General features: G+C 33.1%; 1 protein-coding gene across 1 annotated transcript; it reads left to right on the top strand.

Moving 5' to 3' along the window:
* The first annotated feature begins 10,447 nt into the window (after positions 1-10,447).
* Positions 10,448-11,072, top strand: LOC145164093 (putative F-box protein At1g67623). Its single transcript, XM_079082819.1, has 3 exons — positions 10,448-10,587; positions 10,674-10,830; positions 10,923-11,072. Exons 1-3 carry the CDS (start codon positions 10,448-10,450, stop codon positions 11,070-11,072), a joined length of 447 nt encoding a protein of 148 aa, XP_078938945.1.
* The last annotated feature ends 839 nt before the right edge of the window (positions 11,073-11,911 follow it).

Genomic DNA, 11,911 nt, shown 5'->3' with positions numbered 1-11,911 from the left:
CCCAAATCAAGTTTTCACCTTCTTTATGTTCGTCAGGTTTCGGGTCATCGAAAATATCCAGGACACTTACTTGATAGGAGAGAGAGCGACGAAGGTCTCGTTGGGTTTCCATGGAATCTTACATATTCAAATAATCCATCCTGACAGATGAAAGGGAGATGGATTTATATATGTGCTAGAAGGTTGCCGGTGACAAAGAGAGGAAGAAGATGGAGGGTAGTCGGCGACAGTGTCATTTTCCGGTAAGTAGAGCATGGAAGAGATAGAGAGAGTGGTGAAGAGAGGGATGTCGTCTATTGGAGGATTGAACCATGGATGAAGAAAGGATAAAAGCTTGGTACGATACTTATTGTGGGATGGTGGTGGAACCCACCTTTTATTAAACAATTTCTTTAATAAATAAAATAAATCAATAAACATTAAATTAATTTAAAAAATAAAAGTATAGTCTTTTTAAGTATTTGAGGGACCAAGCGTGCAACAAAAACATATTATATAGATGGTCCGAGTTAAAAAAATTGTTAGGGACCAACCAGCAGAATACCCAAAACCACATGGACCATTCGTGTAATTTACCCTATATATATATATATATATATATATATATATATATATATATATATATATATATATATATATATATATATATATATATATATATATATATAGGGTGAGGTTAAATAGAGAACCATTATTAACAAGGAACCAATGAAACAATCGCTAGCGTCGATGTTTAAAGCGATCAACGGCCAACAAAATGGATGTACAGTCGTACATTTGATGCACGTACACCAGATTATACAATAAACCCATCTCTTTACCAAAAAACTCACATCTTTTTTTCGTTTAATATTTTTTAAGCGATGTTTTTTATCTAAAAAAAACAAAATGTACCGTTGTTCACGATTTTTCATCATCTTTCTATAGAGATCCATGTTAATTTTATAAAAAAAAAAACAATTGTACCAAAAATCTCATTTTTTTCCTCTATTAATAAACAACATCAACGACTAAAAAAAACTCAGTTAGTTTACATTCACATTGTGAATCTAAACTGTAAATATTTCAATTTTAACATTCACAGTGTGAATCTGACTTTACTATTATTCATATTGTGAGTCTGCTCAGATTCACAATCTGGGTTGCTCAGATTCACAATGTGAATCTGGGCAGGTTCACAATGTGAATCCGATTAGATTCACAGTATGAATCTGTATTCAAATTTCGTTTTTTCTTTTTATCTTTTTGCATTAATATGAATTTATGTTTAAAGAGTATCAAAAAATATGAATTTTGATATATTTATTAAAAAAATTTAATAACAAATAGGCATTAATTTAAAAAAAACAAAGAAATGAAGTGGGCTTTTTTGAAAAAAAAATATATTTCTTGTATATCAATATGGATTTTTATGGAAAAAGGATGAAAAATTATGAAGAATGGTATATTCGAGTTTCTTTTCGATAAAAAACATGGTCTAAAAAAATTTAAACGAAATAAAAAAGAAAGTGAGTTTTGTTATAATCTGGCGTGTGTGTGTGTCTATTGTAAAAGTCTACAACTATTATTTTTGTCATTGATCATTTTAAATTTTGACGCTTTAGATTGATTTATTAGTTTCTTAATTAATAATGGTTCTTTATTGAACTATATATATATATATATATATATATATATATATATATATATATATATATATATATATATATATATATATATGTGTGTGTGTGTGTGTGTGTGGAAAAATTCAATAGAGAACGATTATTAATCAAGGAACCAATGAACCAATCTAAAACGTCAGAATTTAAAGCGATCAACGGCAAAAGGAATGATTATAAATTTATACAATGGACGCAATTCCGTTTTTCGTTTAATTTTTTTAGGTCATGTTTTTTATCGAAAAAAACTGAATATATCATTGTTCATGATTTTTCGTCATCTTTCCATAGAAATCCATATTTATATACAAAAAATAATTTTTTTTTCAAAAAAACTCACTTCATTTCTTTGTTTTTTGAAAAGTTAATGCCTATTTTTTATCGAAAAAATTTAATAAATATATCAAGATTCATATTTTTTTGGTACTCTTTAAACATAGATTTATATTGATGTAAAAAAACAAAATTTCAGTATAGATTCGTATTGTGAATAATAGTAAGTCAGATTCACATTGTGAATGTTAAAATTGAAATATTTACAGTTCAGATTCACACTGTGAATCTAAACTGATCGAGGTTTTTTTTAATCGATGTTGATGTTAATTGATAGAGGACAAAAAATTAAAATTATTGGTATAATTAGTTTTTTTGGATAAAAATAAACTTGAATATTGAAAAAACAACAAAGCGAAGTGAGTTTTTTTCAAAAAAAAAAGTTTCTTTTTTATATTAACATAGATCTTTATGAAAATAGGACGAAAAATCGTGAACAACGGTATATTCGGTTTTTTTCCGATAAAAAACGTGGCTTAAAAAGAATTAAACTGAAAAAAGAGGTGAGTTTTTTTGGTAACGAGGTGTGTTATATTGTATAATCTAGTGTGTATGCGTCCAATGTACAAGTGTACATCCATTCTCTTGGCAGTTTATCGTTTTAAATTTCGACGCTCACGATCGGTTCATTGGTTCCTTATTAATAATGATTTTCTATTGAACCTCACTCTCTCTCTCTCTCTCACTATATATATATATATATATATATATATATATATATATATATATATATATATATATATATATATATATATATAGGTAGAGGTTTATTTGAGACCACCTATATTTTGTGAGACATGGGGACGAAATCTTAGCCTTTGATCAAAACTAATCTTGTGGCTCATAAGAAAAACGAATTAACTCTAATTAATCTAACTGGTTAGTTAATTAGGGGTAGACTACCCACTAGGTTAAATTCAGATCTGATATAATGTTATTGTCATCTTCACGTCATCAAGAAATTATCTCATCTGCTTTGATTCTTCTACCAAGATATTCGTTGGATCAACATTCCTTGTTCTTCAATTCAATTAGGTCGATCTTCTATCTCTAATTTTATATTCGTTCAACCGATAATCGATTTGAGTTTGACATTGATCGAACAATGCTAAATCATAGCTTTTAAAATCGTAATATTTGTCTTTTTCGAGTTCATGTTCTTCATTCTTCTACATCTGCAATTGATAATCTGAGTGACTTTGGTCAATCATGTTCAACATTCTTCTACATCTACAATTTTTGTGTTTTTTGAGTTTATCTGCATCGATTCTTCTACCAAGACATTGATCATAATAGAGACGTCGTCCCCCTTTGTCGTCTGTTGATTTCTCAATCGCATCCAAGTTTTACCAATCCTTCATATAAAGTTGTCCCCTTCATTTAATGGGATCGTAACTAAAAGTATGATATTCAGCAACTTCAAGCTTCAATTTAATTTCAGATCAACAATTTTTAGCCATTCATCAACATTGGTAATCAATCATCAACTGATATCGATTTCCATCAGATTGATGCTTCAAGTTTTACTCTCAAATAAGGTGTTTTATCAATTTAACTTCATCTTAAATCTATTATCATTTCAAGTATTTGATTTCAGCCATCGACTATAAATTTCAAGCTCTTGGTTTTTTCTGTGCATTCGAGCACATATTAAATGAAGATAAGCAAGCAAAAACACCGTATCTTCGAGTTATTTTGTGCTCATTCTATAAAATTAATAAGGTATGTACGTAACTATTATTGTTCTTGAGCAAATTCTATTACATTATACATGCACTCTACCTGTGAGATGAAAGTCTTGAATGAATAAAGAGTCTAATGTAGAGTCTGATATATCACTCCTTCCTTCCCACCCTTAAACTTTGTTACTATTTAATGATATTGACCCCAAATTCAAAGATGATTTTTCTTAACTTAGTGATGACTGGTGTACTTCTTATTTTTGTTAGTGATTGAAGGACATACAACTGTCATCGATGCAAATGTTCAGTGCATACGTTGGATTAAGCATATCATCCATATCTTGCCACCATTAATTAATGATGAGAACTTCAAGAAGCATATTGACATGTTGGTTTCAATGATGATTGGTCCATAAAGAGTTAAAGTAGCTAAGATGTTGATGGATGATGAGATCTTGGTTCATCTTTAGAATCGAAATCTGTAATGAGGATGTTGGTTTAATTTACACCCTGCACTCTCCTTATTTCTTTCTTGATGAAATTGTTCTCTACATTTGTGCAACTTTAAACATTGTTATTGCATCAGATATATATCCTAATACCCATAAAACCCCTTTCACAGTGTAAAGTGGTACATACAGTTATGAAATTAGCTAAAACTTTCATGTTTTCTATCATTACAACTTTTTAGGTAAGTCTGGAATGGAACTGTAGAGAATGTGGCTCGATAATAATTTTCTGGAGAGTCTCATTCTATGTAGTGGGATGTTGTAAATTTGCTTATATTTTTTTTTGTTTGGTTTCAAGTGATTTATTTGAGGTAATTGAATAAAATGATAACACTATATTCTAAGTTTTACTTTTACATTGGTATTTACAAATAAACTGTGCATTATTTTAATTTTCTTACATATATATTTTATATTCTAGTTCGATATTTGATGTTCATATAATCATTTAGTGTTACATTCTATTTAGAATGTTCTACATATACAAACAACTTATAGCATTATTCTATAAGAATATTAAGTTGTAACTTGAATATAGACAACCATATATAAATTATTCTATTAGAATGTTATGTATATTCAGAATATTAAATATAACATTAGAATCTTATGTAATATAAGTTCGTTGTATACACTAAAAGAAAAACGCGATTTTGCTATGGAAGGAATCCGTTGCGAAAAGTTGAAATTTCGTTGCAAAAGACAAATAGCGAAGAAATTTGCAACGACCTATTTCCGTCCCTAAAAACGCCGTGGCGAGGAGTTTGCAACGGAAACGATAAGTCCGTCGCAATTGTGACAACGGAATGAAATCCATGGTAGATGGTATTTCGTCGTGTATGTCGTAGTAGGTTTCCATCACAAATTCTGTGGTAGTTCTTCCGTCACAAAATCCGTTGTAGTTAATCCCTAGCAAAATTCGTGGTGATGAATCCCTAGCAAAATCCATGGTGATGAATCCCTAGCTAAATCTGTGGTGATGAATCCCTAGCAAATTCCGTGGTCATGAATCCCTAGCAAATTCCGTTTGATCACTTCCTAGCAAATTTCATGGTCATGAATCCCTAGCAATTTTAGTGGTGTATATATTATATACCAGATTCAATATGGACCAATGGATAATTGATTTATAAATTATATCCAAATAATTTTGTAGTAATATATGAAAAAAAAACAAAAAAATCATAACCATCATATCATAAAATAACAAAATAATTATTTATTACATTGAAAAAAGAAAGTTGCTACTCTAAAATACATAATCTTCAATAAACATATATCAACCTACCACTCTTGTTGTTTTGTAAAGCCATTAATAAGATCCAATGCCGTTTGAAGTTGTTTTTCAAGATGCCCGACCTTTGCTTTGTTTTCCTCTTGTTGGGCGTTCATCATTTCTTTAAGCTCTTCGTTTTGCTGTTGTTGTTTAGCAACAAGCTCCCTCATTTCTTCTATTTCATCATTTTTTTCCGGAATGTAAGTTACATCCGTTTTACCATTCCTATTGGGAACCGCCTTTGCAAAAGAGCCTAATCCATAAAGTCTTCTTTTTTTATCATGACCACCTACAACAGCATAAAATAGCTTGTCATCCTCAAACTCAACACCTTCAGCTTCCAACTCTTCCAGTTTTTCTGTATAGGCCGCCTACAAAATAAAAATATTATAAGTTAAAAGATATCAAATTTAGGAATGATATTATGGAGTAGCTACAATATAAAAGTTAATTTAAACTAAAGTGAATATTACATGAATTTGTCTATCTTTTTCATTTGTGAAAGTGACTCCATCATGATTTTTAGTGTGTGTATACAGGAACAATTCACTATGGGGTGGCTCATGTCCTAATTTCCTCTTCTGCATAAATACCATATAAAAAGTCAAATATACAGATAAACATATGCAAACATTGATACGATGTACCATTTAAAAAATTACCAAATTAGAAGCTATCTTCAAATGACATGCGGATCCAGCGTTATGTGTGGGTTTTGCTACTTCATCATCCACACCGTTACGCCTATTCTTCTTGTTCTGCTCAGATTTTAGCTTGTATTCTTCTGTATTCCATTTTAATTTCCAGGAGTTCCAGACTTTCTGTGAAATATAAGCTGGTTTAAAGCCATGTTTGTTTGTTTTTGGGCTCCTCATGTTGAAGAGATATTGACCATAACTTTGTGTCGCTTTCCTTGCCCAAGCTTGCCTCACCAGCGAGTCTATTGTCTCATCCCAACAACATTTTTTCTACAAATTAACAATATAAACATAAGTTGAAGTGTAAATGTTTACCAAACAACAATTTATGACTTATAGTTACCTGAAACTCCTCCCAATATAATTCGCGCATTTCTTTGCTTACTTGTGCCCAAGCGTACTCTTCTGGATCTACTCTTTGTTTAAAGGACTGACTAATAACGTGTGCACAAGGGCCTGGTGGCATTAGCCTGCAAGTAATCATGTGATGTGTTAAGTTATGAATTGATATGTAGGTGTAAACCAAAATTTAATACATAAAAAAAGCTGTAATTAAGATTTGAATTGGTAAGTCACGTATTTTTCCAAACATTAACATTAAAACGTCCATCTGGTCCACAATCTTCAGAGGAATTGTTTTCACCTTCTACACTTTCCACTACAGATCCATTCATGGGTGGTTGTGTTGGTGATGGGGTAGATTCTTGGATAGGTGTTGTTGATGGGGTATATTCTGGGGTAGGTGTTGGGATAGATGTATATGTTGAGGATGTGGTAGTTCCTTTACTTAAGGAGGGTGTGGTAGCTATTGTAGTTGTGGAAGATGGTAGTGTAGATGCAGGTTTTGAGGTTGTGGTAGTAGTATAGGTGTTGATGATGTGGTAGTGGGTGTTGGTGTTGAGGATGGTTTATATAATGTAGGTTCTGAAGTTTTCGTTATTGATGTTCGTGTTGACGATTGTATTGTTCCAGTTTCTGAAGTTTTAAATGTTTTTTCTAAGGAGGGTGTGGATGTTTTAAGTGATGTCGAGGAAGTGGTAGTCATGGGTGATGTTAATGATATAGGTTTAGGGGTTTTGTTGGTAGATGCTATAGGTGCTTTGGATGTGGTTGTTGGTATTGGCAAGTCGATTTCTTCATCTTGTAACTGTCTGTTTAGGAATTTTGCAGCAGAAATCCTGTTGCGTTTCATAACTTGTGGTGCAATGAATTTAATTGGCTTCACAACGGATGCTCCTTTTGGTTTCGGGGTCGACATCTTTCTGACACAAACAATAAAAATAAATTATATATGAAGGCATTACTTTGCATGCAACCTATTGAATACAATCAAAACCAATTTACATGAAGATGATCAGAGAACAAAAAACGATCGATCATCACGACAACAGTAAATTAAATAAATATAAATTTTAGACGAGTGACAACCTATATCGCCAAAGTCAGTGCACAAACGTATAATGAACAAAGATTTCGATCAATAAGCCGCCGGAGATGATGATTACAGAAAATGTAAACCCTATTTCTAATCGGTAAACTTGATTACCCTAATATGCAGCATAAACATGTGTAGGTTGGAGGGAAACGAATTGTGAAATACTTTGAACCTCCGCTAATAAAAAATTTGAACTGTGCTAATTACCGCTAAATATTTAGTAATTCAAATTTATTTAAAGTAGTTACATATTGATAAATATGGTATATACATATAAATAACGTCAAGAAAGAACATAGAGTAACGATGTGTTCATAGTATAATTTTAACTTCAAATTATATACGAGGACTAAACATTAATAAACTATACATCTTTATGTTTTTCTGTTTAAACCGAAATTTATATCCAAAAGACGTACGAGTCATGTCAATATATATGATAGTGGCTTATGGTGTCCATGGATGACATAAGGGCCATTGGTCGACATGGTAGTGGCTTATTGTGTCCATGGATGACATATGGTTGATTGGTCCACATAGTAATGGCTTATGGTGTCCATGGTTGACATATGGATGACATATGGGCCATTGGTCCACATGGTAATGGCTTATGGTGTCCATGGATGGAATACGGGTCATTGGTCAACATGGTAGTTGATTATGGTGTCCATGGATGACATATGGGCCATTGGTCAAGATGGTAGTTGCTTATGGTGTCCATGGATGAAATACGGGTCACTGGTCAACATGGTAGTTGATTATGGTGTCCATGGATGACATATGGATGACATATGGACCATTGGTTAATATGGTAATTGCTTATGGTGTCCATGGATGAAATACGGGTCGTTGGTCAATATGGTAGTTGCTTATGGTGTCCATGGATGACATATGGGCCATTAGTCGACATGATAGTGGCTTATTGTGTCCATGGATGACGTATGGTTGATTGGTCCACATGGTAATGGCTTATGGTGTCCATGGTTGACATATGGATGACATACATGCCATTGGTCAATATGGTAATTGCTTATGGTGTCCATGGATGAAACACGGGTCATTGGTCAACATGGTAGTTGCTTATGGTGTCCATGGATGACATATGGATGATATAAGGGCCATTGGTCGACATGGTAGTGGCTTATTGTGTCCATGGATGACATATGGTTGATTGGTCCACATGGTAATTGCTTATGGTGTCCATGGTTGACATATGGATGACATATGGGCCATTGGTCAATATAGTAATTGCTTATGGTGTCCATGGCTGAAATACGGGTCATTGGTCAACATGGTAGTTGCTTATGGTGTCCATGGATGACATATGTGCCATTGGTCAAGGTGGTAGTTGCTTATGGTGTCCATGGATGACATATGGGCCATTGGTCGACATGGCAGTGGCTTATTGTGTCCATGGATGACATATGGTTGATTTGTCCACATGGTAATGGCTTATGGTGTCCATGGTTGACATATGGATGACATATGTGCCATTGGTCAATATGGTAATTGCTTATGGTGTCCATGGATAAAATACGGGTCATTGGTCAATATGGTAGTTGCTTATGGTGTCCATGGATGACATATGGGCCATTGGTCAAGATGGTAGTTGCTTATGGTGTCCATGGATGACATATGGGCCATTGGTCGACATGGTAGTGGCTTATTGTGTCCATGGATGACATATGGTTGATTGGTCCACATGGTAATGGCTTATGGTGTCCATGGTTGACATATGGATGACATATGGGCCATTGGTCAATATGGTAATTGCTTATGGTGTCCATGGATAAAATACAGGTCATTGGTCAACATGGTAGTTGGTTATGGTGTCCATGGATGACATATGGGTCATTGGTCAAGATGGTAGTTGCTTATGGTGTCCATGGATGACATATGGGCCATTGGTCGACATGGTAGTGGCTTATTGTGTCCATGGATGACATATGGTTGATTGGTCCATATGGTAATGGCTTATGGTGTCCATGGTTGAAATATGGATGCCATATGGGCCATTGGTCAATATGGTAATTGCTTATGGTGTCCATGGATGAAATACGGGTCATTGGTCAACATGGTAGTTGCTTATGGTGTCCATGGATGACATAAGGGCGATTGGTCGACATGGTAGTGGCTTATTGTGTCCATGGATGACATATGGTTGATTGGTCCACATGGTAATGGCTTATGGTGTCCATGGTTGACATATGGATGACATATGGGCCATTGGTCAATATGGTAATTGCTTATGGTGTCCATGGATGAAATACGGGTCATTGGTCAACATGGTAGTTGCTTATTGTGTCCATGGATGGTATATGGATGACATATTGACCATTGGTCAAGATGGTAGTTGCTTATGGTGTCCATGGATGAAATACGGGTCATTGGTCAACATATATAATTTGTGCCGGTTGTGTATTAAAATTTAAAATTTTCAAATACTTAATTTTGTAGGAAATATTAATTTTTTAAATAATTTTATTATTAATGTAGGGTCCCTGATTAATCCCCGCTGAGTCTGATTAATCACTTATCACCAGTCGACCACCGAGCGACGGACGAGCGGTTTTTACAACCTTGATTAAAATAGAAATTGATTTTTCTTTTAAATATGACTTTTTACAAAACTACCCTTACTAATTAAATACGAGTCATTGTATGTATTAGGACAATTTGGTCATTTTATAATGGAACATCTTCTAGGCGTCATAATGTTTTCTAACGAAACACGTTGTTTCAGTTCTTCACTCTTATTTCAGTCACTTGCAAACAACCCCAATTTCAAAATTCCGACAGTCAAAAAACCCTAAAATCATTTTCGCAGAATCGTTATCTTAGTTAATGTTTATTATTATGGAAGCTAGTACTTCTTCTAATAATCAATCAAGAAATCAAACGAAATCGCTAACAGACATGTCATTTAAAGTGATGGAGAAAATAATAGTCGACTTGGCAAAAATTTCAGCAATCGAGGCTTTCAGGATGAAGAGTGTGTAAGTTTTGCCTTTGATCATTCTATTTCACAAGTGTATTTGAGTTGTCTTTACATTATGGAGCGAATATTGTGTTTCGTTTACAGTTGTAGATTCTTCAACGAGGCAGGAAAAACGGATGAAGTATATAAACATATGGAGTTAGATGGATTACGATTTCGTGTTTGGTCTGACCAGAAACATGTAGTTGTCAATAAATGCATAGAGATGAGAAACCCAAATATTCTATTCAGGAATGGATTGGTACGTTGTTATATATATGCATAGTAGTAATTAATCTGTTACTTGTTTTGCATAACTTTAACTAGAAATTATGTGTTTAATGTTTTTTTCAGATGAAGTTATTTTTCTTAGAAGCTGAACATGAAGGGAAAACGATGCTTGAAGAAGCATCTGTATTGGGACATTTGGATTCAACATTTGTCCTGGGAATGATGCTGATGGCCGAAGGGAGACATAGGAAGCAGGAAGCTTTGGCATGTTGAACAATGCTTACCGCAGAGCAAATGGTAAGTGGAATCTTAGAGCAACTTGTTCTAAGGTTCATCTCCACTTAAATAGGGAGGGGAGGAAACATGTACACTTCCATGGCTTCCATAGATCTTGTGCATTGCATAAGTCTGTAGTTAGTGTGTCAGACGCTTTTGTGAATGGATACAAATGGGTGTTTATGTGTGAAATTTGTTTATGGGATGCTTGTTTCGTTAGTTTTTCTAGGGACTAAAAGAGTTAAAGTTTGGAATGATGTTTGAATGATGTTTAAATAATGTCTGAATAATGTATTTTGGACTTTTAATATTAGTGTTTATATTGTATTGTGATTATAGTTGTATGTAGCAAATGTTTGTTCTTTCCTAGTATTAAATACATATAAAATACAATTGTAAAGGCATAAACAAACATGTATTTTATTTTGGACTTGGTAATTTGGTTTAATATCAATTAGTGGAGAACCCATGCTTTGCATAGGGTAAAATTATAAAGGAATAAGCATAGGGACTAAAAGTGGCAACAAAGAAAAAGTATTGTGGCTAAAATCAAAGTAAAAAAAAGTTACTATAAACATAGGGACTAAAAGTGGCAACAAAAGAAAACTATTGTGTCTAAAATCTAAAGTAAATAAGTTTACTGTTAAAATCTTGTTCCACTTTTAATATGTATATTACTACATGAATATATACTAGTAATTTGGTGAAATGTTAATGTAAATGTATTACATTATGGATTATGATATATATGTTATTTTTTTTCTTTTTCATTTCAACAATCAAAAGTCCAATGTTACCTAGCTATAAAAGGTTATAATATTTGAATATGTGTTGTG

This window comes from Lactuca virosa, chromosome 3 (assembly GCF_052849685.1).
Source record: "Lactuca virosa cultivar CGN04683 chromosome 3, Lactuca_virosa_CGN04683_v6, whole genome shotgun sequence".
Lineage (NCBI taxonomy): Eukaryota > Viridiplantae > Streptophyta > Magnoliopsida > Asterales > Asteraceae > Lactuca > Lactuca virosa.
Note: the sequence above shows the minus strand (reverse complement) of the source record. Positions and strands in the feature narration are given on the sequence as shown.